The 20,809-nt window shown below is 36.1% G+C and overlaps 1 protein-coding gene and 1 long non-coding RNA gene across 4 annotated transcripts in view; one reads left to right on the top strand and one right to left on the bottom strand.

The window, feature by feature from the left end:
* Window positions 1–20,809, bottom strand: part of LOC137221185 (uncharacterized) — a 386,417-nt gene that overhangs the window by 318,682 nt on the left and 46,926 nt on the right. The gene's annotated exons all lie outside the window — the stretch shown is intronic.
* The window catches only part of ZFR (zinc finger RNA binding protein), a 75,397-nt gene that overhangs the window by 48,611 nt on the left and 5,977 nt on the right, over window positions 1–20,809 (top strand). For 2 of the 3 annotated variants that reach the window (XM_067730467.1, XM_067730466.1), the window contains 2 exons: window positions 2,947–3,044; window positions 3,909–4,004. In XM_067730467.1, the coding sequence (XP_067586568.1) occupies window positions 2,947–3,044; window positions 3,909–4,004 (194 nt within the window). The remainder of the gene's footprint in view (window positions 1–2,946; window positions 3,045–3,908; window positions 4,005–20,809) is intronic. The other variant, XR_010941910.1, reaches the window with a different exon arrangement.

Genomic DNA, 20,809 nt, shown 5'->3' with positions numbered 1-20,809 from the left:
TTTGCTGCAGATAACTGCAGTAAATCATGTCTTTAGCTTCATTATGAAGATTGCTGCAGAATAACGGTATGTATTCTCTCTCACTGCAGCTCTGAATGCTCTGTGTCTTAAAATCATTTAAAGCCTATAGCTTGCTTTGGGGAGTTAGTACAGGGGTAAGGAAGGCTTTGCCGGAAGAGCATTTGTAAATCGTGAGACTGGCGACTTGCGCATAGTTGTGGTAGCCTCTTAATGCGTAATGGTCCTGTTTGATACCAAAAATTATTTAAAGGAGATGATTAAATTGCCCAAATAACTGTTAAACACATTACAGATCTATTTTATGTTACTGTGTTTGACAGTTAAACATTAAGTAAACATTTAATTGACTTGAAGCTTGAAATGTACAAAATGCTCTAACCCTTGCTACAGCGTCTCTTCTGTAGCAAGTCAAGTATTATGTGTGTTTTTTTCCACCTTTAGCTTATCAGGCCCGGTCCAAAGCCTTCTAGCAGAGGGAATTGATTCCTGTCAGGGGTTGCTGCCAAGACATCGGAAGGATTTTTGACCAAGGTTTTCAAAAGCTCAGTGTCACACCTGCCATTTGATTAAGGAGGGATTTTGGATGCAGAGTCTGGCATTTATTGTCCTTTGTGTGGCTGTTTTGTTTGTTTTGTCTTTGTCTCTCCTAGAATTGAGCAGTGTTCACACTAGTTTTTAAATTGTTGGGTGGATTACATATTTTACATAACCATGTTAATTTAAATTAATATATTCCCATTAACTTTTAATCATAAAATAGTGTGGACACAGCATGTCTTCTAACTGGTGATTAACCCCTTAAAATTTATGAAACACACTTTTGTAGGGTAAGAATTTGCTTTCTTTTAAATAAATTAACTGGTTTTGTTTTGTTAACTGGGTATTAGGAAGAAAGTATGATCTTAGTACAATATATCTAAGGGGTTAATCCACTTGAAATATAGAATGGGTGCAAAAATCCACACTCTAAATTTGCCAGAAATTTCCTACTTATAGCTCTTAAGTTGTTTTTAAATTGCAATAGGTGTCTTGGCATCTTTGAAATTATATCATTAATTTAAATTTCCAAAGTTATGAATGCTTGTGTGCAAAAGGAAAACTTTTCTTCCGTATTGGAGGAAATTAAAACATGAATTAACATTAAAAATTCAGAAACTTTTAGAAAGAGATTGCACATTATCACCTATTTGCATTTTAGCTTTAGCAGATAATGTAAATAAATAAGGGACATGGAAAGGGTTCTTCAGCATGTTCTGTAACCTTGCTTTGGGGAGTGGTTTTTTGTTGTTGTTGTTTCTTGCTTTTTTTTACTTCTTTAATTAGCTGTGCTTTCCTGTGTTCCTTTTCCTTCTCTCAGAATAGCCCATTTCTTATGTTCATTACATTTCTGGATTCAGTAGTTGGTTTTTCAGGTTTTGAGATTGTTTATTAGTTTTTAAAAATTACTACTATTTCTGACTTGATACTTTTCTTTTTAGTACCCACATTCCTCTTTCAGTGTTCATTTTCAGAATGCCACACAGTGTTCTTTGATTATCTGTAAAATTCCCTTCTAATATGTATTCTGAAAATTTGTGCCATCTGATTATGTAAGGAGTAGGAACTAAGAATAAAAAGCCCAGACAAGGGATGAAATTCTTTATTACTTTTTAAATATGCTTTTTAATATGTCATCTACTCAAAATAAGGACAGATATCTTTTAAGATTTCTGAATGCTCATATAAAAATAGACAAATAATTTGCCCAGCGTTGCTAGTACTCTTAAAGTAAAATCATCTTCATGTTTTCTTTTATCGTATATTTCATCTTTTGTCCCACATATTCATTTGGTGCCCTCAATGATTTATAAAATTATATCCTAAATGTCCCATAATTTTGGTGCTTTTTATCTAGAAGACTGTTTTCAGTAGCTTACTTGCCTGGTATGTAATTTTCCTATATTTAGAAAATATTTTAAAATCACCACAGTTGTGAATTAGATTGACTTATACCTATGAATAGTTTGATTAGCAAATTTGATTAGCAACTTTTATACACAGTTTACAGATATGTTTTAGATGAACGTAAAGCTGGCCTTTTATGAATGAAAAGTTAACTTCTTGTCCTGATTTAGGTTCAGATTTTCTTAAGTTTTATATAGCTCATTTATGTTTTAATACAATAATCTGATTAAAATCAGTTATTATAACTGACTTGCAACTTAAAAGATTCTACAGATATATCATCAAACCATTCTGCTTACTGCATCTGTTCTATTTCTATACTTATTCTATTTAACCATGCTAGTTCCTATTGCCCTTTTCTACTTTACTCATTGTTTCTCTCCAATTATTCTTTGAATTACTTCATGGGAACTTTGAATTTTAAAGGGCATTTCATATTCCCTTAATTCTTAAAGCTAAAATTCTCTTGTGGAAGAGAAGTCATTGAACTCTTAGAAATGCCTATTTTTGGCTCTTTATTTTTTTTCTATGATTATTACTTCATTGATCATCCCATATTTATTGTTAGTTCTTTGACATATTAGCCCCAGAATAACCTATGACCATTTAAAATACTGAACAAACTCAGTAGTTTATTGTACATTCTCATTTATTAAGGTGGATTTTTGTGTTCCCTTTTGTCTTGTCGTCTTTGTGCTGGTGCGCTGTGTCCAGTAATCCTTCCTTTTGATTTTACTTTGGTGGGTAGGGTTTATATTTGCAGAAATTATTTATTATATTTCTAAAATAAAGAGTTTAATTCTCATCTTGATCTTCATATTAGATTATGTGAATTTGTTGAAAATAACTCCCTGGGTACTTTAAAGTGTTGACAGACTCTCAAATGGCTCATGTGACACTGATGCTACTTTAAGGAAGTGTCTTGCTCACCTGGTCAAACACCCATTCCTCACTGCATTTTGCCAATTCAATCCATTTTAGATGTAACCTCGGGTATGGTGAAAGACCCACCGGACGTCTTGGACAGGCAAAAATGCCTTGACGCTCTGGCTGCTCTACGCCACGCTAAGTGGTTCCAGGTTCGGAACATCATTTTACTTTTTTCTTGTAGCCTTATGAGAGAGTAGTTCAGTACAACATGTTTAACTGTGTTTAAACATTTCAAAAGATTGCCCAAGCAATACTATTTTAAATTAAATATCAGAAAATGTTAACATAGAAAGCTGGGTGTGAAGATCTGCATATTGCAGTTACTATTAATTTGACAATAAACTCAGGTTTTGGGGGTGTTTTGTAGTTTGGGTTTTTTTATTTTTATTTTTAGTGGCTATATTTAAAGTTGACTTGTTTAGGAACATCACAAGTTTGTGTACATATATTATATTCCATAAGGCTGCAGATTAACTTTGCTTTAAATAATGGAATATGTGTTTAAAGCTTTGTGTATAGTTTTAAGATTTTTCCCCCCTCTTTCTCTAAGTTAATAAGTGTAGGGAATGAAAGGTGAGGAAGCAGCTGTTTGGTTTAGTGACTTTGCAGTTATGCAAAGGCACAGAAAGGAAACCAAACAGATTTCCTTAATCTTTCAGTCCCTAGACAAACTTTTTAGCTCTTTACTTTTTCTTTTATTTCTAATGTAGGCAGACTTTTTTTTGAAGTTTACTGTTTTAAATGAACACAGGTCAAGGTTCACAGGGGATCAAGAACAATTATTCTTGTATAATCTGTTTACTTTGACCTAAAATATCAGCTTTTAAATACTAACCCTGGCATAAAATATTGCTGTAAATGGCAGCTCATTGAATCCAGTTTTAAGCGTGGTTATTTTTGTTTTATTTTTATCTGAGCTTCCATTGAACAGTGGTATTTTAACTTTTTTTTCATCAAGGGATACTTTCAGTATTTCTAAGATTAATTCAGTTGGTTTTTGTGTTGCTCTCAAGGCTAGAGCTAATGGTCTGCAGTCCTGTGTGATTATCATACGTATTCTTCGGGACCTCTGTCAGCGAGTTCCAACTTGGTCTGATTTTCCAAGCTGGGTGAGTAATATGTAATTGTATGGTGTGAAAAATAAACATATAGGAAATATTTATGCAGTTTTTTAATAGACTCATCTTACATCTAATTATCAACTTTCTTTTCATTTCCTAAATGTAGTTTTTTTCTTCTAGTGAGAAATCCTGGGGTCTTAATTTTCTGAGAATTCCACTTGATTTTCTTTCTGTATTTTCCTCTCTTTTTTTTTTAACTCTTCTCACAGTGTTTATTACTTTCTTTAAAATAGGACCGATTATGAGTTGTACATACATAAAGGTACAAAGAAAACTAAAAATGAGCTATTAATCTACCTATGCAAGGTTTTGTTGACATTTTAACAAAATAATTTAAAAGGAATTTTTAAGATTTAGAAATATACATTATTCAAAAATGCATAAAATTAGGAAATTCGAATAATGCAGAAAGGCATGAAGTAGAAATGAAAGCCTTCTCGTCATTTAAAGGCAAGCCATCTTGACACAGTTTGTTGTGATTTTTTCCCTAGGGGAAAAAATGCATGCATATATATCGCGTATGTTCCTTTTTTAAAAAAATATTTATTTGTTTGGTTGTGCTGGGTCTTAGTTGTGGCAAGCGGGCTCCTTAGTTGGGGCTTGCCGGCTCCTTAGTTGCAGCACACCAGCTCCTTAGTTGCGTCACGTGGACTCCTTAATTGTGGCGTGTGAACTCTTAGTTGCAACATGCATGTGGGATCTAGTTCCCTGACCAGGGATCGAACCCAGGCCCCCTGCATTGGGAGCATGGAGTTTTAACCACTGCGCCACCAAGGAAGTCCCATGTATGTTCCTATTATTATTTATGTACATAAATCCCTTTGATATTGAACCGTTTGGGTTCCTACAAGAATTCAGATAGAGAGGGATTCATTCAGAAATATAACTGAAACTACTGATTCCAGAGTTGGGTTAGAGAGAGTTGAATAGCCAGGGTTATCTTAATTCTTTTTTTTAACACTGGAGTGGGTCATGCTGTTTACATTGTTTGCATCTTTCTCAACAAAATGCATCTTGGAGCTCTTTGAGAGCTGTATTGACTATATGGTGTTGCCTTTGTATGGACATGCAGTATTTTATTTAACTGGTATCCATTTAATGGACAGTTGCATTGTTTGCAGTCTTTTGCTATTAAATTTTCATTGTATTGTTATCAGGCTTTTATGAGTATTATATACATGTGATAAATGGCTAGGGTCAATTGCTATAGAATTCCAAGGTCAAAGGACATGTGTTGATTGTTACCGGAAAGGTAGATCATTTAAAACTTCCAAAAATTGTTGAACTGATCATTTCCTTCACACCCTCGCTAACTTTGGGATATCATCACGCTTCTTTAACATGATAGGTAAAAAAAACGGTGTCTCATTTTTTATTTAGATTTCTTTATGTGATTATTGGCATTTGTAATTCTTTTTCTCTTAACTGCCAGTTCCTTTATTATTCGTTTTCTCAATTTATAACTCTATAAGAAATTAACTCTTATCTGTATTAAAAAATAAGTTTTTCCAGTTGTTCATCTGCTTTTCAACTTAATTTTTGCTGTTTTATAAAAGCTTTAAAATGTTTGCAAATTTTAATCCATTAATGTTTTATGACTTAACGGTTTTATTTCTGCTTACAAGATTCTTTCATATTTTAGGTTATAAATTATTCACACATGCTTTCTTCTAGAGCTTTTTTTCCCCCCATCATATGATATTTTCTACAGATGATTGCTTGCTTGTTTATTTAGTTCTTTAGTCGTAATACATAGCAAACCTCCTGGAAGGATGTATTTCATATTACAACAGTGGTTATCTCTCAGTAGTGAGTAGTGAGATTGGTAGAGATCTGTAATGTTTGGATTTTACTAGGATGAAATATATATTTTATTACTTGTATAATTAAAAATTAATTTAAAAATCATACATGGATTAAAGGTGGATCCAGCTATATGTTTTTCCAGACCAATTACCAATTATTCCAGTACCATTTAACATTTTATTTAGTAGTGATGTTTGTTCTCCCAACCCCCACTTTGAAATATCACCATTATCATAAACCAGTGGTTCTCAGCCACCATCAGTTTTGCCCTCTAGGGGACATTTGGCAATGTTTGGGGATAACTTTGGTTGTCAAAACTGGTTATCAGTAGCACTGAGGAAGAGAAACCCTGTCACAAACCAAAGTTCCTTTTTTGCAGGCCTACTTCTGCAGCCCTCTTTCATTGCTCGGTCTTTTCTAGTACCAAACTCTTTTAATTTTTAAAGCTTCATAGTGTGTTTTAAAATGCTCATAGTCCTCTTCATCAGAAGTCTTCCCTCTTCATTCTCTGCTATTCATTATAAACACCATCTTACACAGAAGATTTTTTGGGGGGTGGTGCTTTTCTCATGCTTCTTTTTCTGAAAGAACTTGACTACTGTTTTGTTCAGTTTCTCCGGTTCTCTTGATGATTTTTAAGTAGCACTGTATTGAATTAATAATTGGTGGAATGTCATCACTTTTATAATACTGACTCTTCTTTATGGGATGTCCTACTTATTGGAATGAATGTTACACACTTATTTAGATTTGAATGGGTTCTGAGCATAGTTGTTTGTACCTAGGTATTTATCTTTTAGAGTTTTTTAAAATACCATTTTCTGGTTATTGTTTATATATATTAAATATATTAATTTTGTAACCCACCACCTGACTGCATTCCTTTTATTTGTAGTAATTTTTTTCATGTGATTCTCTTGGCTTGGAATCATATCTACCAATCTCTTTCCTAATTTAGTTGGTTGATACTCCTAGAATAATTATGGAATAAAAGAAATAATACTTTACATGCACGTTATGTTTTAATTGCTTTGGAAATGTTTCTAGTATGTAAAGTCTGTTAAGCATGGTGGTATAGCCTTTTATTTGAGATCCTTATTTCTTTGTAATGTTAGAAATGTCAACCCTCTCTTAGTTTACTAAGTAATTTTGAATCAGGAATGTAAATTGAACTTTATCGATAATTTTTCAAGGTTTCTTGACATGAATGTATAGTTTTTCTCCTTCACCCTGTTAATATTGTATATTTACAAATATATCTACTGATATTGAGCTACCTTTGCATTCCAGAGATGGATTCTCCTATATTTGAGAATAATCTCAATGAACTGTTAAGTTCTGTTTGCTGATAGTCTATTTAGGAATTTTGCAGTGACATAAAGGAAATTTTTGTGGTTTTATTTTTGTCTTCTTTGTTAGATTTAGGATCAATAATACACTAACTCTATAAGAATAACTTAGAAGCTTTCGTTCTTTCTCTAAACTCTGAAACAGTTTTTAGTAGCATCAAAACTATATGTTTTTTGGGACTTCCCTGGTGATCCAGTGGTAAAGAATCCGCCTTACAATGCAGGGGACACAGGTTCAATCTCTGGTCAGGGAACTAAGATCCCACATGCCGCAGGACAACTAAGCCCATGAGCCACAACTACTGAGCTTGCACGCCTCAACTAGAAAGCCCACGTGCCTCAACTAAGACCCAGCACAGCCAAAAAATAAAAAAATATATATATAGTTTTTTAAAAAACTTTTTTGATAATTTATAAAATTCATGTGACATCATCAGTCATTTATAAAAGGGGTCACGCTTTCTTGGTTTCTTTTATTGTGATTAATTGGTTTGTTTAGTTTTTCTTTCTCTTGGGGTAATTTTTGGCAACTTATCTTTTCCTAGAAAAATTGACCAATTCAGCCAGATAACTCAGATTTTTAGACTTTTAAAAATACCTGTAGCATCTTTTTTATTTTAATTCTTTGATTAGACTAGCCAGTAATAGCAGTTGCTATATAGGAACAAAATAGCAAATGGGTGTTCAGTATTTATTTGTGATGAGAATTCACTGAATTCTTAATAGATTTTAAATATAAAAATTTATGAGCATTATATAACTTTAAATTTTTTAAATGTTCAAAAATATAAGCATTATGCATTATCATTTTACTTCCTGATTCCTTCAACTTCAGTCCCTTCAACCCAGGTGCCCTTGAGGCTATTTCTGTTGTAGTAAGTCTAAGCTTCAGTACTTTCGAGACTGAACTCTCAGGCCACTCCTGGGCTACTCTTGGAGTTTGGAAGTCCAACACTACAGATGGCCCTTTGCCTACACCTAACTTTTCCTCTTTATCAGAGCCATAAACTTCAAGGGACCCTCTCTCCTTTGAGGGTGCAGAGATCTAAGAACTGAGTGGAAGAGAGGATGCACAGGTGAAAGGAACTGAGGGAAGATAGGCCATGACAGGGTAATGATGGGAGAATCAGGGAGGGCAAACAAAGCTGCTGGACGATCTTTGAAATCATGTACATATAACATAAAATACACAAGTATTTTAGTAGGTTAAAGCACACCAAAATGTCAGTATTTTGACATTTAAAAATCTCTCCTAGTATTATATTCTTTAGGCAGTAGTTTATCCAATTTATTATTTTTTTCCTCCCCTCAAAGAGCCAGCTCCTTGGATTTAGCTGCCAGATCTGCCATTTTCCTTCTTAAGTAATTCATTAATTTTTTACTTCATCTCTAATTTTCTATTTTCCTTGGGTTTATTTTTGTTCTTTTACAAACTTCATGAGTTGGATACTTGTTTCATTCACTCACTCTTTAATTATAGAGGTTTTAAAGCTGTAGTTTAAGGCTGGACATAGGTTTTGGCCATATATACATGTGTATATATATATACGTGTGTGTGTGTGTATAATATTTTTTCTTTTTTTTCTATGCAGTCCGAAATTCATTTTAATATTGTCTTTAAGCCAGGAGTAGTTTTGAGGGAATTTTTTAATTCTACATGACTGAAGAAGAGTTGCTTTTGTAAATAACTTCTAGTTTTTATAGCATATAAAAATAATGCAATAAATATATTCTACTATTTGCAACTTTGGAAATTTAAAGTTTTCTTTGTGGTCTCATATGTACAGTTTTTGTGAAGTGTGGGCACTTAAAAAATGTGTTCTCAGCAAGGTATAGCATTTAATATATATCCCTTAGTTCAACTTCATCAATTCTGTTCATACATTCTATCTCCTTTGCTTCATATTTTTTGTCTACTTTATCTGTCCATGGACTGACAAAGATAAATTAAAGTCTGGTATTTTGTTGTGTTTTCTACAGTTCTTTATTGTTTTGTTGCAGTAGTATTTTGGACATAGACATTTAATACAACTATGTCGTAATTGTGAATTTGAACCTTTTGCCATTATAAAGGCCATTTAATTAATACTTTCTGCTATTAGTTAATAAGCCTTGTCCATTTATTAATATCAAAACTCTAGCTTTGGGCTTCCCTGGTGGCGCAGTGGTTGAGAGTCCGCCTGCCGATGCAGGCGACACAGGTTCGTGCCCCGGTCCGGGAAGATCCCACATGCCGTGGAGTGGCTGGGCCCTTGAGCCATGGCCGTTGAGCCTGCGCGTCCAGAGCCTGTGCTCCGCAACAGAAGAGGCCACAACAGTTAGAGGCCCACATACCGCAAAAAAAAAAAAACTCTAGCTTTAAAAAAAAGAATTACAACTAACTTACAAATTATATTAGTTTCAGGTGTACAACATAGTGATTTGATATTTTTATACATTATGAAATGATTACTGAAATAATGACCAGTTATGATTTGTTACCAAAGTTATTACAGTATTATTGACCATATTCCCTATGTGCACTTACCTCCCCTCTGACTTACTTACCTTAAAGCTGGAAGTTTGTACCTCTAAATCCCCTTCACTTATTTTGTCTGTACCCCCAGCCTCCTAAACTCTAGCTTTTTATATTAACATTTGTCTGGTATGATTCTGTTTGTTTCCTTTGTTTTCTTCTGCCCTTTCCCATAATTCTTACCCTTTTCTTGTTCTTTTTTATGTGTGAATGGGTTTCCCTCTGATTATTTATACAATTAGTTGTTGCCCTGTTTACAGTTTTTTTGTGGTATTTTCATCTATTTGTTTAACCATTTTAGGTAATGTTTGTTAACCTCTCATCTATAAAAGCTGAGAAAATTATCACTTCTTCGTACTCCTCACGTCCTCTTTTGCGTTTTTTGTTATATTTTCTTTTTTTCATTCGTTCCTTTAAGAATGTATTAAAACCTGTTTCTTGATTTATGTCTTAATGTATGCTGATTCCACTTAGAAAACAAGGAAAGTTTACACTTAATGCTTTTTTAAACCTTGAAGGTTTAAAAATAACTACATTTACCTTCTGTAGTCATATTCCCTTTGTTTAATTTTCTGTATCTGAATGGTTTGATGCCAACCGTTAGATCTTTTACTGGGGCTTCCTCTTTTTATTTCTTGATTGACGGCATTATATCATCATATAGTTTTTATCAAAAAGTGTTCTAAGTTTTTAAAATTTCTTTCATGTTTGAGAATCTTTGCCAGTTACCATTACTTTATTGAGAAATATATTGTTAGGTCACAATTTTTCCTCCTCCATTTATTGGTGTTGCTCCATTATCTTCCGGCACTGAGTATTACTAAATCTAAGTCCAGCCTAATTTTTTTGCCTTTACTTTTTCTACAGGCTGCTGAAAAATTCTTTATCCTTGAATTTTAGTAACTTAACCAAATTATGTCTTGGAGTCTGTTGTTCAATATCAGCATTTCATTGAAAACTTTGTCCTTTTTGCCCTGCAGATTTGACAAATTATTAATATGATTCTCTATTTTCAGGGGCACCAATTATCCTTGTATTGCATTGCCATTGTCCTACGTATCTGTTATCTTTGTGATTGTTTTAATCTTTGTTCTCTTTCCTCTTTTGTCCCCTATTATTGTCTCTTTGGCAGTAATTGAGTTTCCAACTGTGTCCTAATCTTCTTTGCTATTTATAATTCATTATTCCATAATAATGTTATTTTGCATTTCAGTTTGCTTAATTAGCTCTGCAGTCTTCCTTTTCATCTCAACTTTGAGCTCTTTTATTGGCTTTTTGTATTTATCAAGTTCTCGATTACTCAGAATGTTAGCAGGTTATATCTTCATTTCCTTAAATTAAGATTCTTCCAGAATAGATTATATTTTAATAGATATTTTTTAAAACACTTTTTGGTTCACAGCAAAACTGAGCAGAAAGTACAGAGTTCTCACCTACCCTCCTCCACTATACATAGATAGCCTCCCCCTCAATATTTGCACCAGAGTGATACATTTGTTGTAACAAGTGATACTACTTGTTACAAGCAGTGACATACTATTGTTGCTCAAAGTCCACATGGCTGGGTTGGATCTTTGTTGCTGCACGCAGGCTTTCTCTAGTTGTGGCAGGCGGGGGATATTCTTTCTCTAGTTACAGTGCACGGGCTTCTCATTGTGGTGGCTTCTCTTGTTGTGGAGCATGGGCTCTAGGCATGAGGGCTTCAGTAGTTGTGGCACATGGGCTCAGTAGTTGTGGCGCACGGGCTTAGTTGCTCCTTGGCACGTGGGATCTTTCTGGACCAGGACTCACACCCATGTCCCCTGCATTGGCAGGCGGATTCTTAACCACCGCACCAGCAGGGAAGTCCCAAGAATAGATTTTTCAACTCTATTTTTCATGCTGTGTTCCTCCCAAATGCACAGATGTTGCGTCTGGTTTGTTTCAGTTTTTTCATCTCGTTAGTGCTTAGCATTGTCAGTTCCATTACAAAATCATCCTTTTATGCTGAGACAACCAAACAAGAACTGTCTTTGAATGTATCCACACCTTTTAAAATACTTCTCCTTTTTCTTCCCCCATGAGCTCTGCTTTGAGGATTGCTTATGGAAAGGAGTAGGGTTTGGCTGCATGTAAACCTTGGGCTTTTTTTTGGCCACGTTACATGACTTGCGGGATCTTAGTTCCCGAACCAGGGATTGAACCCAGGCCCCAGCAGTGAACGCACTGAGTCCTAACCACTGGACCACCAGGGAATTCCCAGACATGGGCTTTGTCTCTCCTGTGTCCTGATTGAATGTGCTGTGATAGTCTGTGAGGTGGATTCCATTGGCACACCTTTATGCTTCAGGTTTCAAACCCAGGATGGCTTCCTAGAGGCTTTGCTTATGCAGAATCTGCTCTGTTTGTTTCCTAAACCTATTTACCATTTCCTTTCAAGAACAATTTCTCTTTCCCTGAACCAACAGAGGGTTTTGGGTATGTGAAGCCTCTTTGGGACACTTGTATTGAGAATTCACAGCCACCTTTGATATTAATTTTCCCCTGCATCTTACTCCTTTGGAAGATCTTACTCCTTTGGAAGATCTTACATTATTTATTTTTTTCTTTTATCTACATGTTAGATGTCTATTTATTATTAGATATAATTAGATGTGGATAATTGGAATTTTTCTACTCTTCCTTTCCTGTCTTCCACAAAGAGTCTTCAACTTGGTAAATACCATTACAAGCACTTGTCTGAATAAAAGATGTTTTAAGTGATAGAACACTGACACAACAGGGCAAATAACTAACATTCTTTTAGCTTGCAGGAGAATCAGCAAGTTGTACTTGGACTGTATCATCTCACTCACTTTAGCTTAAAAATAATAACTCAGCACTTAGCTACCCCATAACAGAAACCATCTACTTGAGTAAATACACATCCCCAAATCACCAAAAGCTGTTAGTAAACTTTTTTTAAGAAGACTTGACAGTTCTGGGACTTCCCTGGTGGTCCAGGGGCTAAGACTCTGTGCTCCCAATGCAGGGGGCCCGGGTTTGATCCCTGCTTAGGGAACTAGATCCCACATGCTGCAACTAGGAGCCCACATGCCACAACTTAAAAGATCCTGCATGCCTCAACTAAGACCCAGCATAGCCAAATAAATAGAAAAATTTTTTTAAAAAGGACTTCCCTGGTGGCTCACTGGTTAAGAATCCGCCTGCCATCGCAGGGTACATGGGTTCAATCCCTGGTCCGGGAAGATCCCACATGCCGCGGAGCAACTAAACCTGTGTGCCACAACTACTGAAGCCCGCGTGCCTAGAGCCTGTGCTCAACAACAAGAGAAGCCCATGCGCTGCAATGAAGAGTAGCCCCTGCTCGCCGCAACTAGAGAAAGGCCACGTGCAGCAACAAACACCCAATGTGGCCAAAAATAAATAAATTTAAAAAAAAAAAAAGGCTTGACAGTTTTTATTAAGAATTGTTGAGTATGAAATAAAGTGCTGTGCATCAACATGTGTATGAGTATGAAATAAAGTGCTGTGCATGTGCAAAGATATAACATCCTACACATGGACTTAGGAGTCAGAAGTTTGTCATGCATGTATCAACCTTCACCTGTGTCCACTGGAATACAGAAATGGCTTTTATACAGACAAGTGCTTGTAATGGTATTCATAAAATCCTATTTTAGTAGCATAAACATTTTTATCTGTAAAATTGGAATAATAGTTGTATCTACCACCAAGAGGTGATTATGATGATTAAAATTGGTTAATGTATGTAAAGGCTTAGAACAGTGTTTAGCATCTAATAAGCACTCACTCAGTCAGTGTTAGTTATATAATGATGAAGAGGCTAACTTCACTACTATTACAATTAGTTGACTAAACTTCCTAGGGTTTGATATTTAGATTGTTTCCAGTGCATTGCAGATAAACAGCTTCACTGAATATTTTTTGTGTTTTCAGTAAGTGTAAGAGCCCTATTGTAAATCTTTAGTACTGACATTACTGGGTTTATTAGTATGTGGTTTTGAACTTGTCAACTGTGTGATTTTTTTTTTTTTTTTTAAAGAAGGTTTTACAGGTATACACTACCACCAAATGAAAGTACCTGTGTTACCATAATCTCCCAAAGTATTTTTTTTTTCATAGCCCTTTACCTCTATCAGAACTAGAAACTACTATCCAAGGAAACTAGTAATGTTATCTGTCTGGATCAATTGTAAAGGATATTTATTGAAATACAGTTGTCTTTAAAAAAAAAAAAAAAAAAAACCAGGTTTGAGTCAGTAAGACCTGGGTTTAAATCCTAGCCCCTTAAGCTTCTAGTTGTATGACCTTTTAACCTCTTTAAGGTTTTCTGTTTTTTTAATCTTTAAAATTGTGGTATAGTGGCATCTAGTTATGAGAAATTAAATGAAATCATTTATTTAAAAGTGCTTAGCATGGTGCCTGCCCCTTACTAAGCATTGTTCTTCTTACTACTATTAAAGATGGGAAAGAAAAATATATACACATGAATGTTTTTTTAAGCAAATATTATAATCCTAGGTTTCACATCATTTAATAGGTAATATTTAAGAGACCTTTTTTCTTTAAATAACTTCAGCCACCAAGATGCTTCACATTGCAACCTAAATAATCATTTTCTTAATTTGATTCTGTTCATCTTTGATGTTGTCCTTCTACTTGTTTCTTTTTTTCCACATCTTTTTTGGAGTATAAATGCTTTATAATGTTGTGTTAGTTTCTACTGTACAATAATGTGAATCAACTATATGTATACGTATATCCCCATATCCTCTCCCTCTTTAGCCTCCCTCCCACCCTCCCTATCCCATCCCTCTAGGTCATCACAAAGCACCAAGCTGATCTCCCTGTTCTGTGCAGCAGCTTCCCACTAGTCATCCATTTTACATTTGGTAGTGTATATACGTCAGGGCTACTCTCTCACTTCATCCCGGCTTCCCTTTCACCACCCTGTGCCCTCAAGTCTGTTCTCTACGTCTGCGTCTTTATTCCTGCCCTGCCACTAGGTTCATCAGTACTGCTTTTTAAAATTCCATATATATGCATTAGCATACAGCGTTTGTTTTTCTCTTTCTGGCTTACTTCACTCTGTATGACAGATTCTAGGTCCATCCACCTCACTACAAGTAACTCAATTTCTTTTCTTTTTATGGCTGAGTAATATTCCATTGTATGTATGTGCCACATTCTTTATCCAGTCATCTGTTGATGGACATTTAGGTTGTTTCCATGTCCTGGCTATTGTAAATAGAGCTGCAGTGAACATTGTGGTGCATGTAGGTTGTTGTTGTTTTTAACATCTTTATTGGAGTATAATTGCTTTACAGTGGTGTGTTAGTTTCTGCTTTATAACAAAGTGAATCAGTTATACATCTACGTGTATCCCCGTATCTCCTCCCTCTTGCGTCTCCCTCCCACCCTCCCTATCCCACCCCTCTAGGTGGTCACAGAGTACCGAGCTGATCTCCCTATGCTATGCGGCTGCTTCCCACTAGCTGTCTCTTTTACATTTGGTAGTATATAAGTCCATGCCACTCTCTCACTTCGTACCATCTTACCCTTCCCCCTCCCCATGTCCTCAAGTGCATTCTCCACATCTGCGTCTTTATTCCTGTCCTGCCCCTAGGTTCTTCATAACTATTTTTTTTAGATTCCATATATATGTGTTAGCATACGGCATTTGTTTTTCTCTTTCTGACTTACTTCACTCTGTATGACAGACTCGAGGTCCATCCACCTCACTACAAATAACTCAGTTTCGTTTCTTTTTATGGCTAATATTCCATTGTATATATGTGCCACATTCTTTATCCAGTCATCTGTTGATGGACATTTAGGTTGGTTCCATGTCCTGGCTATTGTAAATAGAGCTGCAGTGAACATTGTGCTACATGACTCTTTTTGAATTATGGTTTTCTCAGGGTATATGCCCAGTAGTGGGATTGCTGGGCTGTATGGTAGTTCTACTTTTAGTTTTTTAAGGAACCTCCATACTGTTCTCCATAGTGACTGTATCAATTTACATTCCCACCAGCAGTGCAAGAGGGTTCCCTTTTCTCCACACCCTCTCCAGCATTTATTGTTTGTAGATTTTTTGATGATGGCCATTCTGACTGGTGTTAGGTGATACCTCATTGTACTTTTGATTTGCATTTCTCTAATGATTAGTGATGTTGAGCATCTTTTCATGCATTTGTTGGCCATCTGTATGTCTTCTTTGTAGAAATGTCTGTTTAGGTCTTCTGCCCATTTTTGAACTGGGTTGTTTGTTTTTGTGATATTGAGCTGCATGAGCTGTTTATATATTTTGGAGATTAATCCTTTGTCAGTTGCTTCATTTGCAACTGTTTTCTCCCATTCTGACGATTGTCTTTTCATCTTGTTTATGGTTTCCTTTGCTGTACAAAAGCTTTTAAGTTTCATTAGGTCCCGTTTGTTTATTTTTGTTTTTGTTTCCATTTCTCTAGGAGGTGAGTCAAAAAGGATCTTGCTGTGATTTATGTCATAGAGGGTTCTGCCTATGTTTTCCTCTAAGAGTTTGATAGTGTCTGGACTTATATTGAGGTCTTTAATCCATTTTGAGTTTATTTTTGTGTATGGTGCTAGGGAGTGTTCTAATTTCATACTTTTACATGTACCTGTCCAGTTTTCCCAGCACCACTTATTGAAGAGGCTGTCTTTTCTCCACTGTACATTCTTGCCTCCTTTATCAAAGATAAGGTGACCATATGTGCGTGGGTTTATCTTTGGGCTTTCTATCTTGTTCCATTGATTTAGATTTCTGTTTTTGTGTCAGTACCACACTGTCTTGATTACTGTAGCTTTGTAGTATAGTCTGAAGTCGGGAAGCCTGATTCCTCCATCTCCGTTTTTGTTTCTCAAGATTGCTTTGACTCTTCGGGTTCTCTTGTGTTTCCATGCAAATTGTAAAATTTCTTATTCTAGTTCTGTGAAAAATGCTATTGGTAGTTTGATAGGGATTACATTGAACCTGTAGGTTGTTTTGGGTAGTATAGTCATTTCCACAATATAGATTCTTCCTGTCCAGGAGCATGGAATATCTCTCCATCAATTCATGTTATCTTTGATTTCTTTCATCAGTGTTTTATAGTTTTCTGAGTACAGGTCTTTTGCCTCCTTAAGTAGGTTTATACCTAGGTATTTTATTCTTTTTGTTGCGATGGTAAATGGGATTGTTTCCTTAATTTCTCTTTCTGATCTTTCGTTGTTAGTGTATAAGAATTCAAGAGATTGCTCTGCATTACTTTTGTATCCTGCAACCTTACCAAATTCATTGATTAGTTCTAGTAGTTTTCTAGTGGCATCTTTAGGATTTTCTATGTATAGTGTCATGTCATCGGCAAACTGACAGTTTTACTTCTTCTTTTCCAGTTTGTATTCCTTTTATTTCTTTTTCTTCTCTGATTGCTGTGGCTAGGACTTCCAATACTATATTGAATAAGAGTGGTGAGAGTGGACATCGTTGTCTTGTTCCTGATCTTAGAGGAAATACTTTCAGGTTTTCACCATTGATAACAATGTTTACTGTGGGTTTGTAGTATATGGCCTTTATTATGTTGAGGTAGGTTCCCTCTGTGCCCACTTTCTGGAGAGTTTTCATCATAAATGGGTGTTGAATTTTGTCAAAAGCTTTTTCTGAATCTGTTGAGATGATCATATGGTTTTTATTCCTTATTTTGTTAATATGGTGTATCACATTGATTGTTTTCCCTATATTGAAGTTTCCTTGCATCCCTGGGATAAATCCCACTTGATCATGGTGTATGATCCTTCTAATGTGTTGCTGGATTCTGTTTGCTAGTATTTGTTGAGGATTTTCACGTCTGTGTTCATCAGTGATTTTGGTCTATAATTTTCTTTTTTTGTGACCTCTTTGTCTGGTTTTGATATCAGGGTGGTGGTGGCCTCGTAGACTGAGTTTGGGGAGTGATCCTCCCTCTGTAATTTTTTGGAAGAGCTTGAGAAGGATAGGTGTTAACTCTTCTATAAATGTTTGATAGCGTTTGCCTGTGAAGCCATCTGGTCCTGGACTTTTGTTTGTTGGAAGATTTTTAATTACAGTTTCAATTTCATTACCTGTGATTAGCCGGTTTATGTTTTCTAATTCTTCCTGGATCAGTCTTGTAAGGTTGTACTTTTCCAAGAATTTGTCCATTTCTTTCAGGTTGTCCATTTTATTGGCATATAGTTGCTTGTAGTAGTGTCTTAACGATCTTTTGTATTTCTGCAGTGTCAGTTGTGATCTCTCCTTTTTCATTTCTTTTTTTTTTTTTTTTTTTTTTGTGGTACATGGGCCTCTCACTGTTGTGGCCTCTCCTGTTGTGGAGCACAGGCTCTGTATGCGCAGGCTCAGTGGCCATGGGTCACGGGCCCAGCCGCTCCACAGCATGTGGGATCTTCCCAGACCGGGGCACGAACCCGTGTCCCCTGCATCGGCAGGTGGACTCTCAACCACTGCACCACCAGGGAAGCCCTCCCTTGCTGCTTTTAATATTTTTTCTTTGTATTTAATTTTTGATAGTTTGATTAATGTGTCTAGGCATGTTTCTCTTTGGGCTTATCCTGTATGGGAGACTCTGTCCTTCCTGGACTTGATTGACTATTTCCTTTCCCATGTTAGGGAAGTTTTTGACTATAATCTCTTCAAATATTTTCGCAGACCTTTTCTTTTTCTCTTCTTTGGGACCCCTGTAATTCAAATGTTGGTGTGTTTAATGTTGTCTCAGAGGTCTCTGAGAATGTCCTCAATTCCTTTCATTCGTTTTTCTTTATTCTGCTCCCTCACAGTTATTTCCACCATTTTATCTTCCAGCTCACTTATCCGTTCTTCTGCCTCAGTTATTCTGCTATTCCTTTTAGAGTATTTTAAATTTCATTTATTGTGTTTTTCATCACTGTTTGTTTGCTCTTTAGTTCTTCTAGATCCTTGTTAAATGTTTCTTGTATTTTCTCCATTCTTTTTCCGAGATTTTGGGTCATCTTTACTGTCATTACTCTGAATTCTTTTTCAGATAGGTTGCCTATTTCGTCTTTATTTATTTGGTCTTGTAGGTTTTTACCTTGCTCCTTCATCTGTAACATATCTTTTTGTCGTTTCGTTTTTTGGGTTTTTTTTGTTTTTGATGGGTTGGGCTGTATTCCTGTCTTACTAGTTATTTGGCCTGAGGTGTCCAGCATTGGAGTTTGCAGGCTGTTGGATAGAGCGGGGTCTTCCTGCTGAGATGAGTACCTCTGGGAGGCCTCACTCGGATTAATATTCCCTGGGGTCTGAGGTTCTCTGTTAGTCCAGCGGTTTGGACTCGGAGGTCCCACTGCAGGAGCTCGGGCCTGACCTCCAGCCTGAGAACCAAGATCCCACAAGCTGTGTAGCACGCCAAAAAAAAAAAAAAGAAAGAAAGAAAGGGAGGGAGGGAGGGAGGAAGAAAGAAAGAAAGAAAGAAAGGAGCAATACAATAACAAAGAATAAAAAACAAAATCAGAAAGATAAAAAAACATATTAGGAAAAATAAAAATATAATTGAAGCAACCAATTGCCGGGGGTTCCTCCCATTCCCTTAGGTGTCTGTGGTCCCTCACGGGTGCCTGTTAGGTGCCCTAGTTTTCTGTCCTTTTACTTTTGAATGCGTACATTTCAGAGTATATAAACCTCTTGTGTTCTACTTTTGTTGCTTTCTTAACTGTAGACCTCTGCTTGGAGAACAACCATGTTCTATAGAAAATTAACATTTTTCAGTTGCTTCCTTCAGAGCAAATGATATCAAGGCAGATAGTTGACTTAGTTTTATTGTGTGATTAAATATATGGACTTTCTGTATTCCATAAATCATTCATTTCTTTCTTGGTTTTTAGTCAGTTTCTACCTTAATATATAAGTTTAAATTACAAATTCCCACTTCTAAGGTCAGTCAGTAAGCAGATTTTGAAAAAGCTTTGAATTACTTGTAACATTTTATATCTTGACATAGCTATATTATAGCTGATTATTTAATACTTATTTTTCTCTTAACATTCTCTAAAAGTACTTAGTATAAATTAGAATTATTTTCGGAAAGTTGCATATATTAGGACATCAATTTTGTATTTTAGTAACTTGTTAATTATAAGCCTTGATTTCTTTTATTAGCAGGATTATTTTCATATTTCTTTCCAAAAGTATTCTGTTTCATAAACATTTATTGAGTGTTTTATTTATTTATTTACTTACTTCGTTGCTGTGCACAGGCTTCTCATTGCGTTGGCTTCTCTTGTTGCAGAGCACAGGCTCTAGGCATGCGGGCTTCAGTAGTTGTGACACGCGGGCTCAGTAGTTGTGGCTCGCGGGTTCTAGAGCACAGACTCAGTAGTTGTGGCGCATGGGCTTAGTTGCTCCGTGGCCTGTGAGATCTTCCCGGACCAGGGCTCGAACCCGTGTCCCCTGCATTGGCAGGCGGATTCTTAACCACTGTGCCACCAGGGAAGTCCTATTGAGTATTTTCTACATACTGGCCACTTAGGTTACGCAGAGGGGTTCAAAATAAATGACATCTGGGGGACTTCCCTGGTGGTCCTGTGGTAAAGAATCCACCTTCCAATGCAGGGGACGCAGGTTTGACCCCTGGTTGGGGAACTAAGGTCCCACATGCCACGGGGCAACTAAGCCCAGCACCACAACTACTGAGCTCGTGCACCTCAACGAGAGAGCCCGCGTGCCGCAGACTACAGAGCCCACGCACTCTGGAGCCGCCTGCCCTGGAGCCTGTGCTCCACAACTAGAGGAAAACCTGCACGCCACAATGAAGAGCCTGCAACCAGACGAAAGACCCCATGTGCCTCAACGCAGACCCCGCCTGCCACAACTAAGACCTGACGAAGCCAAAAAACTAAATAAAGTAGAATTTTTAAAAATCCAAAATAAATGACACTTGAAAGTCCTTTAATCTTCAAAGATTTCAGTCTTTTGGACATCTTGAAATAATACTTGACTTGTCTGGAAAGGAAAGGTGTTTATTCTACATTCATAGAGTTGTCTAGATAAGTGAAGCTGATTCCTTAAAATACTAAAATTTTAAAATGAAAATCCTTAAAAATTGTCTTGAACATCTTACTGCATTCTTCAGTTG

Source organism: Pseudorca crassidens, chromosome 3 (genome assembly GCF_039906515.1).
Source record: "Pseudorca crassidens isolate mPseCra1 chromosome 3, mPseCra1.hap1, whole genome shotgun sequence".
NCBI lineage: Eukaryota > Metazoa > Chordata > Mammalia > Artiodactyla > Delphinidae > Pseudorca > Pseudorca crassidens.
The sequence above is the reverse complement of the archived record's forward strand: the minus strand, read 5'-3'. Positions and strand labels throughout refer to the sequence as shown.